Source organism: Lepidochelys kempii, chromosome 16 (genome assembly GCF_965140285.1).
Source record: "Lepidochelys kempii isolate rLepKem1 chromosome 16, rLepKem1.hap1, whole genome shotgun sequence".
NCBI classification, from domain to species: Eukaryota; Metazoa; Chordata; order Testudines; family Cheloniidae; genus Lepidochelys; species Lepidochelys kempii.
Window position 1 is genome coordinate 23,283,077 of NC_136395.1, and position 20,065 is coordinate 23,303,141.

Here is a 20,065-nt window from a genome sequence, read left to right on the forward strand (position 1 = left end):
TTGACATCTGATTTGTGTCCATTTATTCTTTTACGTAGAGACTGTCCAGTTTGACCAATGTACATGGCAGAGGGGCATTGCTGGCACATGATGGCATATATCACATTGGTGGATGTGCAGGTAAACGAGCCTCTGATAGTGTGGCTGATGTGATTAGGCCCTGTGATGGTGTCCCCTGAATAGATATGTGGGCACAATTGGCAACGGGCTTTGTTGCAAGGATAAGTTCCTAGGTTAGTGGTTCTGTTGTGTTGTATGTGGTTGTTGGTGAGTATTTGCTTCAGGTTGCGGGGCTGTCTGTAGGCAAGGACTGGCCTGTCTCCCAAGATTTGTGAGAGTGTTGGGTCATCCTTTAGGATAGGTTGTAGATCCTTAATAATGCGTTGGAGGGGTTTTAGTTGGGGGCTGAAGGTGACGGCTAGTGGCGTTCTGTTATTTTCTTTGTTAGGCCTGTCCTGTAGTAGGTAACTTCTGGGAACTCTTCTGGCTCTATCAATCTGTTTCTTTACTTCCGCAGGTGGGTATTGTAGTTGTAAGAAAGCTTGACAGAGATCTTGTAGGTGTTTGTCTCTGTCTGAGGGGTTGGAGCAAATGCGGTTGTATTGCAGAGCTTGGCTGTAGACGATGGATCGTGTGGTGTGGTCAGGGTGAAAGCTGGAGGCATGCAGGTAGGAATAGCGGTCAGTAGGTTTCCGGTATAGGGTGGTGTTTATGTGACCATTGTTTATTAGCACTGTAGTGTCCAGGAAGTGGATCTCTTGTGTGGACTGGACCAGGCTGAGGTTGGTGGTGGGATGGAAATTGTTGAAATCATGGTGGAATTCCTCAAGGGCTTCTTTTCCATGGGTCCAGATGATGAAGATGTCATCAATATAGCGCAAGTAGAGTAGGGGCTTTAGGGGACGAGAGCTGAGGAAGCGTTGTTCTAAATCAGCCATAAAAATGTTGGCATACTGTGGGGCCATGCGGGTACCCATAGCAGTGCCGCTGATCTGAAGGTATACATTGTCCCCAAATGTGAAATAGTTATGGGTAAGGACAAAGTCACAAAGTTCAGCCACCAGGTTAGCCGTGACATTATCGGGGATAGTGTTCTTGACGGCTTGTAGTCCATCTTTGTGTGGAATGTTGGTGTAGAGGGCTTCTACATCCATAGTGGCCAGGATGGTGTTATCAGGAGCAGGTGAGCACCTGAGTTAGCAATCTGTCTGTACTGGAGATGAGGAAGAGGTTGGCAGAGATAGCTTTTGGAACTGAGAAGAGAGATTTATGGTTCTTCTATAATTAAATGTACTCAGTTTTACTTTCCAGCTAGCAGTGTCAGTGCAGTAAACCAGTGGTTTTCAAACTGCGGGTTGCAACCTTTACTGAGTCGTGGAATGTAAGGCACTGGGTCGCAGCAGCTCTGGTCAGCCCTGCTGACCAAGCTGTTAAAAGTCCCATCAGCTGTGCTGCCTGGCTAAGGCAGGCTAGTTCCTACCTGTTCTGACACCACGCTGCCCCTCCCCCCCCGCCCCTGAAGCACTGGATCCGCACTTCCATTGGCTAGTTCCTGGTCAATAGGAGCTGGAGGGGCGGTGCCTGCAGGCGGGATCCGCTTGTGCGCCTCCGCCTAGGAGCCGGACCTGCTGCTGGCCACTTCCGGGGTGTGGTCTGTGATGCCAGGACAGGCAGGAAGCCTGCCTTAGAACCCCCGCTGCGCCGCTGACCGGGAGCCGCCCAAGGTAAGCCCGTGCCCCAATCCGCAGCCCTGAGTTCCCCCCAAACCCGGAACCCCTTCCTGTACCCCAAACCCCTCATGCCCAGCCCCACGCCAGAGCCTGCACCCAGAACCCTGACGCCACCCCAACCCTCTGCCCCATCCCTGAGTCGTCATCCCCCCCCCCCGACTCGGAGCCCCCTCCTGAAGCCCAAGCCCCTCATCCCTGGCCCCAGCCCAGAGCCCTGACCCCCACCCCTATGCCCGCCCCCCAGACCCAGAGCCCCCTCCTGCACCCCAAACCCCTCATTCCTGGCCTCAGCCCAGAGCCCTGTCCCCCTTCCACACCTTTGCCCCAGCCCAGAGCCCCCTCTCACATTGTGTACCCCTCATTCTCAGCCCTCTGCCCCAGCCCTGAGCCCCTCATCCCGAGCTCCGCTGGGTCGCGGGCATCAACAGTTTTTTTCAACTGGGTCACCAGAGAAAAAGTTTGAAAACCACTGCAGTAAACAGATATGCCCACATTGGGTGATGGGAGAAGACGCAAGTGGCTAACAAATGGCACCAACTGTCACCACTCTCCAAGTCTGTTTTTGGCAGAAGGTACAAGTCATTGGGTCTTTCTCCTGCTTTGGTGACTGCTGATGTGGAACTTTATGGGATAACCAGAGAAAATATCTAAAAAACAGAAAAGGGGAAACATCTTTTGTTTTTCCAAGTGTACTGATGAAATTTGGCAAGGACGCCGCAATATTGTTTACAGAAAAGAGTTCTGCAGTAGTACCTTAAATATGAACAGAACTTCCTTTATTCTCCTCTTGAAAACAAGCAGCCGGTTAGCAGCAAGCATTGTAAATGGCAATAGCAAAGGTTGCTTGACAATGGAAGGTTTGGCACCTTGGTAACCTTCAGCCTGAAGAATTGACAGTAACTACTAGGTAATTGAGTCCAACTGTGTAGTTGCACATCTTTTTCCTCTTGGTAACTGGCAACGTAAGCCAATACAATCCCTCGTGAACGTACATAGAACCCCCTTTGATTCTTCCTTTTACAGATAATTGGTTTTATAAAAAAAGACTTTAACTGCAAGACAGCAAATTTAATATTTTCAGTATCTTGGATGTGTTATGATTTACATTTGATTTTAGGCATAATTAGAAATGCAAGTAGAGCGCTTTGTGTTTTACCTCTGCTTCAACTATTTATGGCATGATATGCAAATTAACTAAGCTATGAATATTAAAGATTAGAGTATGTTACAAAGTATCGCTGTCTTTAATGAGTTCAGTAATGGGCACAGGGCTCTGCACACATTTTAATATGGGCGTATTTTATCTTTGTACTGTATTCTCTGCTCTGCAGCTATTCATTCCACGTTTGGTTACATCCCAAGAGACCATGACCATTATTTAAAACATATCAAGCCCTGTATCAGCTGCAGTACGTAGGTACTATTTTCAAATGTGCCTGTGACAAACACTGCTGCAGCTACAAAAGAGTTTAGATGGATTATTTCATAGAGGCTGTTTCAGTTCTTGTATAGGTCAATCCGTTTCATCTACTGCAGTGTTGTAGATGGATCTCTGAGAATATAAAAGTGCTTGCTGACCTTTCAAGGTGCTTTGCAGTAGTGGAAGGGAATCTTAAACATGTTTCAGCTAAAATGAAACTGCTTCATACAAAAATCACACTTACCAGAAAAAAATAATTAGCTGTTTTTTGACAATCAGACTCATCTGCATAACATTCTTATGGTCTTGTACACACACCATAGTCGTTGGAGAGAAAGTCTTGTCTAGTGGTTAGTGTGGGACTGGGAGCTAGGACTCAGGGGGCTTAACTCTTGGTTTAACCACTTACTTGCTAAATGGCCTTGGACAACTCAGTTAACATCTTTTTGTCTTGAAAATTGGTATCATAGTTATACCAAAGGAGTTCTGTGAGGCTTCATTAATATCTAATGGCTTTGAGATCCTCAGATGTATTGTGTTATATAGATGAAAATTATTAACTGCAAACACAGGAAGTGCACTTTGAAGAACAAATTTAGGAACATTAAAAGTGTAAAAATTTTGGCCCTGATTCTGCAAGCTCTTTTGCGTGGACAGTCTCCTGTGTGATGTGGTGTATCATTGAGCCATTTGGGCACCAGGGTCCAGCCACACATAGCAGTTTGCAGCATTGAGTCCTTAATAAGGAAGGGGGGCTAGGAAAATACTGAGATACTCAGAAAAGCTTCATTTTTCATCAAGAATGGGAGGGGTGAGTCAAATATGCCACAGGGAGAGTGCTTTTCAAATTAAGGTATTTAAATTACAAATTTGGGTGAGGAAGATTGTCAGCAGTATTCAAAACAGCACTTAAATTCTTTTGAAATATTGTCGAGCAGTACTGTAGTTAGTTAAGAAGTTTGGCACTCAAGGATTTGGCCCAGAGGCAATTTACATTTAAAATAAATCAATTCATCTGTATTTGAATAATCGCACATGTTTTGGAAAAAAAAAAAACCCACTAGGATTATACTGTTTTAAGATACTTTTATGTTTAGGTAAAATTGGTCCATAATGGTTTTTGGGTTTTTTTTTGATTGTTGACATTCAGTTAATAGCTACTTAGCTTTTCCTACAAAAGTGTAATAGGAATGTACAGTGCTTTAACTTGCACCTGCTCTTAAAACAATAAAAAGCTTATTTAGAACATTATTATGATCCATTGGATTATTAATCCATGTTCAATCATCTATAAACCAAACATGATTTTTTTAAATAGGAGGTCAAATTAATGTATGCAGGTAATCTATTTACAATGTGAAAATGAAAACCCAGAGATTTCCTTACCATTCTCCCTCCAATCTCCAGGTTTTTCTCTGCTACTTAGGGATAAAAAATAAAAAGTATACAAATCTGATTTCAAAAATATTAGGAAAATGTATCTTGTGCTTTAAGTAAATCTGGGCAGTTGTAGGGCTTGCTCTGTCATTGTCTATGTAGGTTTTCTCCTTCCCCCTTTATAATATTCACTAACACTTTTCATGGTGACAGGGCTTGTGGTCTTGGCATCTGTGGCACACCACAAAAAGTTCTCAGACTCTAGGATTGCCTCCAAAATCCTGTAATTTCCCTGTGCCTCTTAGTAGTTACCCTGTGGACTGTAATTATTGTTGTTTCAAGGCTGCCTATGGGGTGCATTGCAGGTATGTGTATTGAAAATTAGTTCACTGAAATTCTGAAGGAGCCATTGTGTTCTGTTGGGTCAGTAGAATGTAGATAACAAAGGCCAATGCTTATTCAAAACATGTAAGTGTTGTATACTCAAAACACAGAGGTTTGTAACATGAACAGAAAAGTCAAAAATTGAAAGTTAAAGGTGACTCTCCCACCTCTACTCCTTGCCACTTTTACCTTGATCTTGCAGCTCACATGATTCAAAACCACACTATGGTGATCCTTACAGTAACTAGACACAGTAAATGGGAATATTAATCTTACTTCTCCTAGCTTTTGTGTGTGGCATATATACATCTGTACCTCTCTACACGTCTTCAACAGAGGCAATGTTTGTCTGTTACCAGAGTATCGGGGCTCCTGGGTTCTGTTGTTCATGTAACTGGCAAATGACCTAACTTCTCGTCACCTGTTTTGCCATATAGAGGATGTAGATCATGTGAATGGCGCAATAATGTACAAAGGCTTTTAAAAACTCTGAGATCATCTGACTAAATGCAGTACATGATGCGTGAGGTTTTTGGTTGGATCTCCACTCCCAAAAATCAGTACAGAGGGATCCAAGAGAGCTGAACTCCTGTACTGTGGCATCAATATTTCATCCCACATTCAGTTAAAAATACCATTAACATTTGGTATGTGGCAAACATTTGGATGTGTATAAAAAAGGTGTTGTAATTAACACTGTTCTAATAAGCTTTTCATGTGGTGCTTTGCAAACTTGCTGTAATTTTGTACAAGGGTGTGTCATAAAAAAGCTTTCATAACGTGGGTGGAAAGCACTGTATGTTCATCAAGTGCTTAATACCTCACCTAAAATTTGGCACATGTTTCACCATGTTTGCTATCAACTTAAATGCCTTTGATCAACAACCAGATGCAAGAACAGTCTTTGAAATAGCTCTCATATGACCATGGATGCTGGATATGCATTTAAATTCCTGTAGAGTTTAACTTCCCTTATGTGAACCTTTAAAGGCAAGCCTATATTTCCATTAATGATCAAGCTCATATGCAGTTGTAGCTTCACTTTATAGAGCATATTAAAAGTGTAATGTATAAATGCCTTCATTGGCCAAAACTTTTTGGCAGTGTTGTCTGCTTACACTGGAAATGGTACAAAAAGAGACAGTCTTAATAGCTTCAAAGAGATTTCTGCCCTTGAAGGGTTAATTATATTATGCCTAGTTGCTTTTTTTTAGCACAGAAAATAAACTGTAGCCAGAAGTAAGAAGTGATTAATTCAGACACATATGTAAGCAAAGTTCCCTTCTTTTATGCAGTTTGGTAACAGTAGACTATGCAGTAATTGAAAAGTAAAGGCAATTGAATTACAGGCTCCTGTCCAAACAGAGTGCACTTTTTTTTTTTTATACAACCTCCATTGCATCAGAACTAGGCAGTATTCCTGATGTTCTCATGTGTGTTAATGCTGACTCACAGACTAACTTGCACAAGAAAAAAAAACACACAGGCAGCTCCACCATACTAGGTAATGAGCTCAAGCAAGAAGCAGCGTCTGATGTTTTGTAAGATCTCTTATTTGACCTTTTAAGATGTACTTATTTTAAGGTTTTTTGTTCCGTATTGCCATGATGGTAGAACTGAGTCATGCAGGATATATACTGCTAGCAAATACTGTTGTGCAGAAGGAGTGAGGGTAATAAAATTCAGCATGACACTTGTCTTTGATGTGTTATGGATATGAATTAATGTCTGTAATGGAATGCAGGAAAGGCACACTTTTGCAGAAAGCATGAGAATAGTAGACCGTGTTCTCTCTGGAGATGCTTATAGTTGTAAGTTAGCCTGGGACTTCAGAAGCTTTTATTAGATTGTTAAAATTAAATTTTGCAAAATATTTGTATTTATTTTTGTATCTATGCCTCACCCTCTCCTTTGTAGCAACCTGCAAAAATTAAATGTTTTGTTCTCCAGATTTGCTTGTCCTTGATTTGATAAGCTCTTAAAATCTGCGGTGAATAAGAAAAAAAATAATTACAAAATAATGGAAATAGCATGCTTTGCCTTCATGAAATTACTGTACTTTTTTGAGACAGAATCCAGTGTGAGTGTATGACCTCGAGCGCTAGTGTTTCATTGAGGCTGTGTAAGTGACTCACCTTGCAGCATGACAGATCTCTTGGTAAATCTAATGCATGGGTGTCAGAGGCTGCTGCTGGAGTGCTTTGTAATTTCGGGAGGAAAGCTCCAAGTAACTGTTATCTTGGGCTTCTTTAATAAAGGATTTGTGCCCACTTTGTTAGGCTAGATTACCAGCATTAATTTAATTAACTTCATCTTTCCCCTCTTCCCCTGAGGTATGTGAACATCTAATGCATTCCTTTCTGTGCTCATTTTTTAAAATCATAAACCAAGTATATCTGTACTGCATGTGCTGTTTGTACGCTACTTATTAATATTTGCAAAATTAGTTTCCACTATTTTAGTAAACCAGAATTAATCCTATTCACCAATTGTCACTTTGCTGCTACACTAAAAATAGGGTGGATTAGCATTGGTTACTGCTTCCAACTCAGCATTTCAAAATAAATCATTACTCCTTTTTAATGCTTTGAAGCAACAGAAACAAATGCAGCAAAAAAAAAAAAAAAAAAAAAAAAAAGATTCTCAGTATGACTGTCAGTTGATTACTGAAGATAACCTTGTTTTCCTTCTCCTGACAGGGACTGGCATTTGCACAATTTCATGTTTGTGATTGAGTTCTTTGCACCGTCTTTGCTGAAAAGACAGTGACTTGTAATTCGTGTTCTTTGGGGGAGGAGAAAAACAAAAATATGCAATGCTGTATTTATTTCCTTATTGTGGAGAGTGGTATCTCTGACCCTCTTTTGTATCCCTACTGCCCCCGCCTACACAATACTTTTGATTTTGCTATTCCCTTTTTGGTGGAGTTATAATGATTAGGTACTTAGAGACTGTAATTCAGCCGCCAAGTGGTGTAGTGAACTGTTGCATATTTTTCCTTAGTCCTGTATGAAAGGTGTATTTCCTCAGAAACAGTGGGGAGAAGGGTCCATCCTTCTGTTAACCATAAGTACCTCTCCAGTTCCCTTGTGGCTTTCCTGAGGAATTTAAGAGTAAGGAAACCTTACACAGTTAATTGGTTGAGGATGAGCCAAAGGAGAACCATGTATTTTGGTGACCAAGTTTTAAAAGGGAATTAGGCATCTTGCTCCTGTACCATTCTGTTTTTGGCAGAGAAAATTCTGTTCATTTTTTCCTTCTGAAGCTAGTTCTATTGTTCCTTTCAAATGTGCCTCTTCCATGTTAGAAATCCCCTAGCAGCCTTAAATCGAAGGGTGTGATTTTCTTTCTCTCTCCTCATTTACAGAAGAAAGAGAAGTTTCTTTTGACCCATTGGGGCCTTCAAGGGCAGGACTTTTCAGCTATTTTCTTTTGATGAGAGTTTTGGCTGGGAATAACTGTGAAAGCTTTTCTGTAGAGTTTTGTTTACAGCCCTCTGAGGGTCACTGAATCTTTTATTTTTCTGAAGTCCAGCTGCTTTTCAGTACTCCTTCCTTTTAAGAAAGCAATTATGATAAGGACCTTTCTTTTACAATAAATAAGTTTGTTTTTGGTTGTCTCTGAGCTGTCTAAGGAAAAGACAATTTAAATACATTATTTAATTACTTATGCTTCTTAAAGGAGCTGTGATGGTAGCATCTTGTTCTAGATAGATAACTTTTTTCCCTCAGGAAAAGTTAGTGTGGTCCAGACCACTCGGGCATTTAAACAAACAAGTCATTTAGAAGAAGCAAGCCTCCAGCATCCAAAGTGCATGTGTAGCTTCAACAGAGCAGTATTGGGATATTCACAAAACTGTAAAATGCCTTATGTCAAATAATGCCTAAGCTTTTTAGGAATGTGTTAAGACAAGGACTATGGCTTTCCTAAAAACATGTTTTAATGTAAACTTGTTTTGATAGATGCCTAAAAGTTCCCAACAAGGGGTTTTCAGCAAGAAAAGAAAATTATCTTTTTTTTCAGTTGACTTTCAATGCATCTTAATTCTTTATTTAAAAAAAAAAATCAAATTTAGTTAAATTTTTCCCATTTGAGCTAAAGTGTGCATAGGAGGTGGGGAGACTTTCTTGGTCTGATTGACTTTTATTTAAAAAAAGTTTAATCTAAAAGAGAGAAAACTCTGACCGCGTGAAGAAGAAACTGTATTGCCCTATATACAGTGACTAGGACTTGGTTACACAGAAGTAGCTTCATTTGGTGCAGTATTGTGAACCAGTAATTTACACATTTAACTTCTAAGGGCATTTTCCTTCTATTTCAGCACAGGGAACTCAGAAGTGAGCTGTAGCTCACAAAAGCTTATGCTCAAATAAATGTATTAGTCTCTAAGATACCACAAGTACTCCTTTTCTTTTTGCGAATACAGACTAACACGGCTGCTTCTCTGAAACCAAGGTTAATATAGTATAAACCAAATTTTAAACAATTCAAAGTGCTTATTTGTCCTCTTTCTCCAAACTCTTTGTTCTGAAAAAGACTAGCAGGTTAAGACCTGTCAGGTATAAGACCATGTTACAGTTATCAGAAACTCTCAGCAATTTCTTCAGGCGTGTACAGTGTCAAATAGTGTTTGTGGTTTTTATTCAGTCTTCCAAGATTACTTTATGTTCGCGCTCTGTCCACCAGTTGGATTCACCATGGTAGAACATGGGCCATAAAAGGGTGGAAGAAAGATAGCCAAGAACCAGAAAAACATTTTCTGAACACTGGGCCAGGACTAGTGCTTTGAAAAGCTTCCTGGTCCCGACAGCGTTTGCTTTGGTTTTCTCTTAGTGTTTCTAGACCTGGCAGGATGTGAAATATCAGAAATTAAAATTGTCATTTTGATTACTATCTTGCCTTTTTTCCACTTCAGTTTGAATTTGATTTCAGAAGCTTTTATCTCCTGAAAATCTAGAAGTAGAAACTATTATTTTATACTGTCTCAAAGACTGAGTCCTAACTCTAGTGGTTTGTGAGAGTTGTAGCTGCTACAATAGGTAGACGTGGAGAAAAGGCAAGATAGTAATCAGAATGGTGTGATTTTTAAATTTGGATCCTTCATGAAACATCATAGCAACAAATGAATATTGTATATAGAATGCCACTGGAAGTCCAGGTTCTCAGTTGCTTTCTAAGGGCTTGTCTGTATTGCCCCACAGTTTGGACAATGGAGGTGTGAATATCTGTGCTCATCAAAGTGCTGCACTGCAATTCCCTCTCGTGGACACTGCAGTGCAAACGAAAACCGCCCACAGCACGTGCACGAGAAAATCACAGCACAGCACAACCCCATAGTCTGAACTGCTGGGCAGTGCAGACATGCCTTAAAAACTGTTTCAAGCTCTGGCGGTTCATGGGGGTTTAAGGTAAAGTCTGGTAGTACTCCTTGTGTCTAGTTGTGTTCTTTTGGTACTCATTAAGGAGTGTAGCCTGGACCATTGTGACTAATTTCTGGGGATAACAGTGTGATGGTATCTTCTTGGCAGGACTTCTTTATTTTAAGGGAAAATACAAATTAAATCCTATTCCATCGTATGTAAACCCACCCAGCATTTCTAAGAGGTAACAAATATATTTTGAATTAAAATGGGGAGCAGACAGTAGGTTGATATCTTTAACAGGCTTGACATAGAAGACGATATTCTAGAATTTCATTGGAAGAGTGCTGATGTTAACTTCTTTTATTTTGCACCACTAAAAGAAGTTACTTCCAACTGATGTTATGGTAGATACAAAAGGTGAGTAGGCAACTGGGTGAGGTGGTAGATGAGGAAAGTTGCATGTAAATGTAAAGCTTTCAATGCTGTACTCCAAATCTGACTTGTGCTCTGTTGATTTTTTTTTTAAAGGAAACCGCGTTGTAAGTTTCCCCGTAAGATGTTTTTGTGTATTAAGTTCATTCCATTTTCCATGCAAAATAATCTTTGTCTGATATCCCCATTGACTCCGTTAATTAATTAACCTAATAGTAGTGTTAAAGGAAAACAAAGCTTAATCTACTCTACAGTACCTTTTCTTGGCTACTTCTGTTTCTGAAGATCAGCAGTCTTTACCTCTTTCCATTCATGTTACGTTGTCTAATTTTCAGAAGCAGGGGGATTGTGATTGAGTACCCTCCCACACACACAAAATAAATAAAAGTACCATCTGGTACTTCCCTAATCTCTCATATATCTCTGAGAGCTCTTACTATAAGAAAAGAGAGATCATTTTTGACCCAGGATTGGCTTTCCATATAGCAGTGGCTTCCTTCCTAGAAGGTTGAGTGGTAAACTTTTTTGCTTTTCGTTTTCCATTGCATGAGGACCCTGGGTTTGATACCATCCACTGCGATGTAATTCTGCTCAGGTTTCTTCTAGCAAGTGGGCAACAACATCAAGAGCAGCTGTTTTGCTTCCCTGGGTTAAGGTTGCTGTATAGTAATGAAATCTCTTGTGAGACCATGATCCCAAGCGTTTCCTCTTCTCCTTTAGTCCCAGTAGAGGTGATGACAAAAGAGAACCTGAAATACAATCAGTAATTTAGAGAGAATAACTGGTATGGGGAAAATCTCCATTTTTTCAGGTATGATTGTTTTACTTTTAAAGCGATGGACAATTCTTGGAAGGCAAGATGGGGACAGTGTGGTTAGCGCATGGGACTAGGAGCCAGGAGGTGTGGTGTCTGCTCCCAGCTGTGCACAGAATTGTTGTGTGACCTTGGGCACCACTCTGTGCCTTAGTTTCCTCATCAGCAAAATAGGGAAAACTTGCCTCATGATGTGTTCGGATTAAATTGTTAATGTCTTCTCAATGCGCTCTGAGATCCTTGGTTGGAAGGTTTAGACTAGAGGACTGCCAAGTATTGTTATGAGGTCGCTAGTCCTGTAAATGTGTTAGTGTCTTTTGCTGGAAGGAAAAGAAAAGCCAGGCTTGCTTCCAACCCCTGTAATCTCAAAAGTGGCAGTGTTTTGCTTTGATTCTGCACAGTTGAATTTCGTGCACCAAATATACATATGAACAGTAAAAACCAGGCATGCACACGCTAAATAAGAAGTGAGTGCGGAGACCCCACATATTTGCATTATTTATAGCTACTTTTGACAAAAGGTGGCCTGATTTAATCTTTATTTTTTTTAAGTTTTGAATTTTATCTATGACACCATATGAGCAGAGGAATTGGAACCAGCCACAGAGCATTAATTGAAATAAAAAATGGTCTGTGCAGGGAACAAGTAAGAAAAGCCAGACCCCACCCTCTTTCCCAGAAAAAGCACCAGCATGCTCAATAAATGTTAAGGTAATTTAAAATCTGAATCTGGGAGACAATGTGACTAGGATTTCATTACTTAAGCAAATGGATTTGCTTTTAGTGGATGCAGCCACAGACTGAGAAGGGTTCCCAAGGGGTAAATGTTTTCCTGTGTTTGAAAAGCTTTCTTGTGTGTTAAGGAAGGGGGAGGGGGCCATGAACGTTGCCCCATATGCACTTAGGACTCTGGAGCATCTTTATTTAGTACTGATTTGGGCACCCCCAAATATACATTTTTGGATGCTTGTTGTAGGGTGATTATTGTATAGGTTTTAAACCTTTCATCTGTGGTGGTGGGGCAGAGAGATTTGAGCCAGCGGGAAGAAACGAGGAGCCGCCTTGTCGGGATGGGTAGTTTTTTTTCTGGAGCAGATGTGCTTCCTTTGACTAATTTCGTCCTCACGCTGGAGGAGTTAAACAGCAGCAGTGCCAGCTCCGCAGCCTGTTTGGAATAGTTGAGATGCTTGGACTCTCTGGATGGACTGGATGGCAGAGGAGGCAGTTTACAGCGTAATTCATATGCAAAACTGCACTATAAATTTAAAACCTGTCTCAGTTGCTGTGGCACCACTAAGCATTTCATCAGCATACAGTACAGGGTTTCTGCCATCTTTGTTTGCATTGCAGTGACTCATCAAAAGTCTGTCTTGTACCAACACTGAGAGCATTCCTCTGGCACTGATATTTCTCTGTTTTTAAAGCTTCGGTTTGAAACTGGCATTTACTTCAGGTCCCTAATCAAAGGGCTCTATTCATTGCAGAGAGCAGCCTGAATGTTAATCTGCATCCGGCCTATTCATTTAGATGCTATGCACTGCCGTCGAGATTTGACTTGGTAAAAGCTTGAGCTACAGCAGATACAAACGGAGGTTTTGATACTATTTTCTCCCCCCCACCCCCTGAACGATCTTGGTTGCTGCAGTTAGTGTAGCAGACGGAGGCGATAAAAAGGGACTTAAGAGATCCTTCATTGAGCAGCAGTACCTTGGATCATTCGTTGTTTAAGGTATGTTCGCATGGTATCAGATGAGGGGGCATAGAAGTTCCTTGCTTTGAAGAATTCTCTCTTAAACCATGCAGATACAATTAAATTGGCTTTGTGCGTGTTCTCTTTTCTTCCTGTTCCTCAGTGGCTTTGCAGATAGGACTTTTTTCCAACAGTGTGAACAGAGAAGTTCTTTGTAGGTTATTTTTCTTTTCAGAAGAGATTTAAAAAAAAATTTCAGGTAAATTTCTTTTTATGCCATTGTCATGAGGATTTGGTACTAGTTAAACATAGTTTACTCAGTACCGTCAAGTGCAAACATAATTTGAAATCTTCTGTTCTCTTAAGGGGGGGAGGGTTGGGTGATGGTGGGCAGGAGATTCTTGGGGTGTAGCCTTTATTTGGGCTAATAAGCACTGACTGGCTTTTCTGGAGTTTTATGCACTAAAATTACCTAATTTAATTTTACTGCTCCTATGGGCTTGTTTCAGAGCTTGCCTCTTTCTGTACAGAAAAGGAGAAATTATTCTCATCCCCAAAAGGTGCCAATGTCCTAAAACAGTACACTCTGTGCTGTTGTTTGATGCAAAGTCGAAAGCCGTATAGACTGTAGTTGTATTTTTTTCATTTGAGATTGTTCAGAGGCGTTCTTGATAGTACTGTTTCTGATTTCAGAAGATGGGGTTGTTCCTATTATGGGGTGCGTGTCTTGCCTTGGATTAGGCTTGCACTATGTCACCTATAGAATCCCTTTTTAATATGACCAGGAACAGAACATAGGGCACTTGCCACAGGGGGACGTATGTGGACACTCTCTTGCCCTAGTCTGTATTTACAATTAAAAACAAATGACTTGATGTTAAGTTTACTGCAGTACCTTGGTTTTGTTTGTTTGGGCTCAATTACCTGTCTTAATTTTGATTCATTTAAAATAAATGGCTCTTATAATTCCACTTAAAAGTAGTTTGACTCTGAATAGTTTCTTTTTTAAAACAAGTGTAGGGGCATCATCTAGGATCATTAAAATAGGGTTTTGTTACAGTAACTGCTTCGATAGAATGCTATATTTATTTCAGACAAAATGGCACATCATTTTGTAACTATTTCATCTCGAGTTTCAGCAGGTTTTTTTTATCCATTTCCAAAGGTCTGTTGAATATTAATAGGGCTACCTTACTATTCATTCCCACTCTGTTACCATCCATATTATCCTGTTTACTTTAAACTCCAGAGGAAAGAACCAATGATAATTAAAAAAATTTTTTTGAGAATATTTGAATATTTAAATACGTTTTTTTAAAAAAAATTTTTAAAATGCATTAAGTAATTTTATAAACACTTGGTGTTATACATCAGCCCTTAGGGTTTAGTTTTGAGTCATGTTAGGTTGTTTGATTTTGTTTTTATTTGTTGCAGAGAACTGTCTAAAAATGCTGTTTCTTTCTCCCTGCCTTCTTCATTTTTCAGATGTGCCCTACTTTGGATACTTCTGCATTGCATGTCTAAGGAGCTCCAACTAATCCTGAGCCATGTCACAGATGTTGCACATAGAAATTCCCAACTTTGGGAACACCGTCTTGGGCTGCCTGAATGAGCAGAGGCTGCTGGGGCTTTACTGTGATGTGTCCATAGTTGTCAAGGGCCAAGCCTTCAAGGCACATCGTGCGGTGTTAGCAGCCAGCAGCCTGTACTTCAGAGACTTGTTTAGCGGGAACAGCAAAAGTGCATTTGAGCTCCCAGGTACCGTGCCACCAGCCTGCTTCCAGCAAATCCTTTCATTTTGTTACACTGGGAAACTCACAATGGCTGCGAGTGAACAGCTGGTAGTGATGTACACTGCAGGTTTCCTACAGATCCAACATATCGTAGAAAAAGGGACAGACTTGATGTTCAAAGTGAGTTCTCCCCACTGTGACTCTCAAACCACCATGATCGAAGATCCTAGTTCGGAACCTCAGAGCCCTTGTAACCAATTGCAGTCTGCTTCTGTGCCCTACGTCATGTCCCCTTCCATGCCCATCCCGCTCCTGACCCGGGTGAAACACGAAAATCTCGAGCTGCAACCCACAGCTGTGTCAGGCCTTCCTGCCAAGCGACCCTTGGAAGCCAGCACTCGGGATAGTACAGGAGGGAGCGTTTCTAATGCTGCTCCGCTAAAGTTGTCTCGTGTTTCATACTATGGAATGCCCAGTTTAGCTACTCTCATCCCAAACATACAGCAAGTGCAGTACTCCCAGGGGGAGCGGACGAGCCCAGGAGCCAGCAGCATTCCAACTACTGATAGTCCCACTTCCTACCACAATGAGGAGGATGAGGAAGATGATGAGGCTTATGATACCATGGTAGAAGAACAGTATGGGCAGATGTATATCAAATCCTCAGGAGGATATTCAGGTAATAAACCAAAACCTTCCCTTTCTCTAACCCCTTTGTTTTTCTCTTCCTCTTAAATCTTTTCTCCTTTGTCTAGAATATATTTTTTGGACTTTTCATCAGGTTTTTCTATATCCTGTTTGTTTACACATGAAGATTTGTGTTTGTGAATTTAATGCTGTTGAAAATTGCTGGCCTGACAGCCCAGGAAACTTGAATTCTCTGTCCACAGAACAGGTACAGCATGGGCATAGGACAGTACAAACTTCACCACCACTCCACTACTGTGCCGCTTCTCGGAACTGGAGAGACCACATGTAGGGGTGAGAGTGCAGTGCAGTGACCATAGTCTATTTAATCCTTAGCCGCCTCCTGTTGGCAGTCTCAGCCACGGACTCCATTTGTTTTGTGTTTTTGCAACATGGACACCTATCCATTAACTGCTGAACTGAGAGTGCCAACTAATTTCACATACAGTAGGTCATCCAAGAGCTACCTCAGCCACTACCCATCTCGGTTTGGATTAGAACAGGCAATCTGAAGGTGAAAGGCTTTGTATCCAATTGCAAATCACCTCATCCATTTATTTCCCCACTACTCCCTCCCTTTTTTACAAAAATCAATTACAGTGTATGTCTTGCTCTCTCCATCCAAATACTTCAAATAAATCAGATTTCTGGTATATCAGAAAGAATTTAAACAAACCTTTCTCCCCCATCCCTAACATATATGTCCTTATTTTTATCTTGTACGCTGTCAGGTAAGTTCCCTTTTTCCCTTCAGAAATAATTGATAGGACTAGTTAAGTCCTCATTAACCTAACTCATCACGTGGTAGTACTGCACTGTGAAAGCATTAGCTAAAGGAGAAGATTGCTCCAGCAATGAATTGCTAGACAAGGAACTGCTGGGTTCTTCCACCAAGGACACACAGGTGTTTTGATTTTTCAGTATGAGTATATGAGGGGACATTTTCTTTTCCGCTTCCCTTGCAAGCGATAAACTTTTCTGAAAAAGAACCGTTTTGGCCTTGTTCATCTTCAAGATTTTGAACTGACGTTTGGAAATGTCTCTGGTGCCTGTCGTGTTTTGGCTTTTTTGGAGGGCTAGAGACGAGGGTAGAGGCTATGTGGTAGCAAACACTTGGGGAATCTAATCTCAACAGCTAGTATTTCTCAATGAGAGGCATTTCAAAAGAACATATATGAGGAGGTGTATGTTCTTTCTGCATTCCAAAAAGAGGCTCCTGGATGAACACAGTGGACTCTTAATTGGTGCTGCAGGTGTTTGAGAATGCAGCTTTGATTTGTATTCAGTTCCTGGGTGGAAACATATTTCATGGTTTTCTTAAGATTTGTCAAGCTGGCAACGCAGAATTTTCTTTAGTCTGTGCTTAGTTTTCACTGTTACTATTTCCCGTTGTAATTGCTGGATCAGAAATGACTAATTTGAAAATATTAACTCCCTCACATATGCTGAAAAGTTGGCTTTCTTTCCTTGGACCCATTTTATTTTTAGAGATGGGTAGAAAATGTTGCATTAACAACCTCTGTTTGATCCAGGTATGTAATTCATGGTGGTGGTAATTCTCAACACCAAGACACTCCCATGTGTGGCTTTCCAACCCTCTCCATAAAAACAGAACCCCAAACTTCTGTTTGAACAGTAATGTCCTTTCTGTACAAGTCTGTAAGTAGATAGAGGAGAAGAAATCATTGCCATGTGTTTTACTGGAGGGGCAAGGGAAACTGTCGTGTTTAAACTAGCCTTTCCATTCTCACAGCAAATACTGCTAATGGCAAATTTTGAGGGTTTTTTTTTTTTTAAATATTAGAACGGTCTCTAAAAAGCGGTCTGCTTTTTCAGTTGCTGTTTCTGAGGAAAGAGTCCAAATTCCTCATACTGACAGTAAACTTTCAGAAAGGAGTAGACTATTCTAGGGAATGGTGCGTGATTACTATAAAGTCCTTGCCTGGCTAGCTAGTTGGTGGGATGGAGTGTGATGCATAGGATGTGTTTTAAAATGTCCATCTAACTGGACAGAGCTGAGGCTGTTTGCATGGATATTTGTTTTCCCCCCACACTGCAGAGCATTATGACTGAGTAGTGTTTGTCTTCACAGTGTTGAGCATTTCTAACATTGTTCTTTAGAGAAACGGGATTATACCCTTGTATACAATATTTTCTTTCTCAGCCATGGGGCCTATTTATATAATAGCAGAACAGAACAAATTCAATAGAAACATAGAAGACTATCATAGGAAAAACTATAGGATGGTATGGTATGCGACTACTAAGCAAGCAGGCTATTGCATATAACTCTTATTACTGTGTAAGATTAAAACAGAGCTGCTCCACTCAGAAAATTGAAAATGTGAACAGCTGACTTGGTGGCTTTGATAATTTTTCAGTTGTCCAGCCTTTAGGTTGGATCTGATGATCCAGAAGAAGAGTAATATTTTCTTTCTCCCTATGCAGATTGTGAGTAGGCTTCTGAATTGCTGGGTGAGGCATAGCCATGGGTAGTTGTTTGGGGAGGTAAGGGAAATGACGGAGCTCGCACCAAGTAGGAGCTCGCATTGTGTCACCATTCTGTCCAACTTGAAGGGCCAGCCAACGAACGCCCCCTCCCCCAGGGTTATAATCTATACAGTTCTAGCTAAAACATGTCTCTCCTGCACAAGCACATTGAAAAAGGGTTTTCTGTTTTAACCACAGGCATAGTCTCAGGGTTCCCCAAAATCTGGGGATGAGAGGGGGAAAGATTTAAAAAAGAAAATGAAAATCGAGGCTAATCCATCCTAGTATGGACTTGTGTAACTCTCACTGTGTTTTCATGACTCTGAATAAACCCTTCCTTCAAAAGACACAGAACAAAAAACCCTACAACATGGAAGAGCAAGGAAAAGCTAATCCTGCTCCTGCCACGTAGATCTTGACAATCTCACAAAAGACGGGGAAACAGTGTAAAATAGTGATTGCCAAAGTTTCTGAGAGCCTTTTGAGTCAAAACAAAAACAAAGCCAAAAAAGAGCACACAGCCAGATCATGCATTGAATCTCATGGGAAGCTTCCCTCCTCCCCCCTTTTTTATTTCTCTCCTTGCACAGCTTAGTGTCATTCAGAATGGTGCCAGGTATCCATTGTTAGGGACGTTTGTCTGGTTCATTGTAAGGCGACATTTTAAGCTGAAACTCAAGTTTTTGTTCAGTGTCCTCTGTCGTCTTCCATCTCCATGTCGGGGCCTGGTTCTGCAAGGTGCTGAATGTCAGCGCTGAAGGCTTGTAGGATGGTCCAGGCCATTGTTCATTAGGTCTGTTCTGAAAGCATTTGGGTGTTGTAGATTCTTATTTATTTTTGTTTTCTCCTATATAAAAGCCTTTCTGAAAAACCAGACTAAATCTCTGAAACTTGGCACAAACCAAAGAAATTCATGACCTTGGCAAAGGGCTTTGATGGTAGAAAGTCAGAGTAAAGCTTAAGCGTCATTAAGTAGCTGACTTAGAAAACAATGGCACGGTGTGGTGAACCATAAGGAATACTGAAGTGCAAAAGTAACTGAAAATAAATCCAGGGGAAGGCTAACTCCCCTTCTAAAACACATTGCAGATGTAAGAATTAAGTTTAGCTGTCGTGAAAGAAGTCCCTAATTTACGGAGGGAAATATGGGAATTGCCATTATGGATCAGACCAGACTTCAGAAACTGGCCATTCCTCACATCACGTTTCAGTATAGAGTCAGAGGATGTTAGGATTGTGTGTGTGCTTTTGGCTTTGGATGATATTAGTATCATCATCATCAGGATTTGCATAACTTTTGTGTGTGCATTAATAGCATTTCCATATGGTGGCTCTTTATTCTGTAAATAGGTCTAGACTTGGAGAACATTTAGGCCTTAAAGAAACTAGTTGGTCTTCATATGGGCTCTAGTATTTGATCTGAGAAGTATGCAGCTAGGTAGGATATTAAACAAAAGCAGAGTACTTATCGCTTTACCTGTAGCACCATGGGCCTGATCCTGAAAGGATTTCAGTGGAACTTGCAGATGCTCATCATCTTTCAATATCAAACCATATTCTTTTCAGTCACCTTACTATTTAGCAGGTGTATTTGATTTTATTCCGTTTCAACAGGCACAAGTGAAATTGCACCAAGTGTCTTTAAATCCTCATGCAACAAATTGCTGGAGTATAAAGGCTGGACCTGAAAGTTATGAAATACCAAACTGACACATGGACATTTTCATTAAAAATTCATCTAAAATAGCTGTTATAGGATACAATTGCAGTAATTAGCTAAGAGAATAGTTTTCTCTCCTGGCTCTCTGATTTCTTGACAGTAAGTAAAGAGGGCAAGAAACAATCCAAAATCTTTAGTGAGAGGATACATGGCATATTGTATGAAGATGATCCCAGACCAAGCTTAGAAAAGATATGTTACAATTTAAACCACAGCCAGTAGCAA

At 40.7% G+C, this 20,065-nt stretch overlaps 1 protein-coding gene across 4 annotated transcripts in view; it reads left to right on the top strand.

The window, feature by feature from the left end:
• Positions 1-20,065, top strand: part of NACC2 (NACC family member 2) — a 79,497-nt gene that overhangs the window by 42,944 nt on the left and 16,488 nt on the right. For 2 of the 4 annotated variants that reach the window (XM_073314929.2, XM_073314927.2), the window contains one exon: positions 14,696-15,622. In XM_073314929.2, the coding sequence (XP_073171030.1) occupies positions 14,758-15,622 (865 nt within the window). In that variant the 5' untranslated portion in view covers positions 14,696-14,757. Of the gene's footprint in view, positions 1-6,400; positions 6,453-13,056; positions 13,250-14,695; positions 15,623-20,065 lie in introns of those variants that run through there. The other 2 variants (XM_073314928.2, XM_073314930.2) reach the window with 2 other exon arrangements.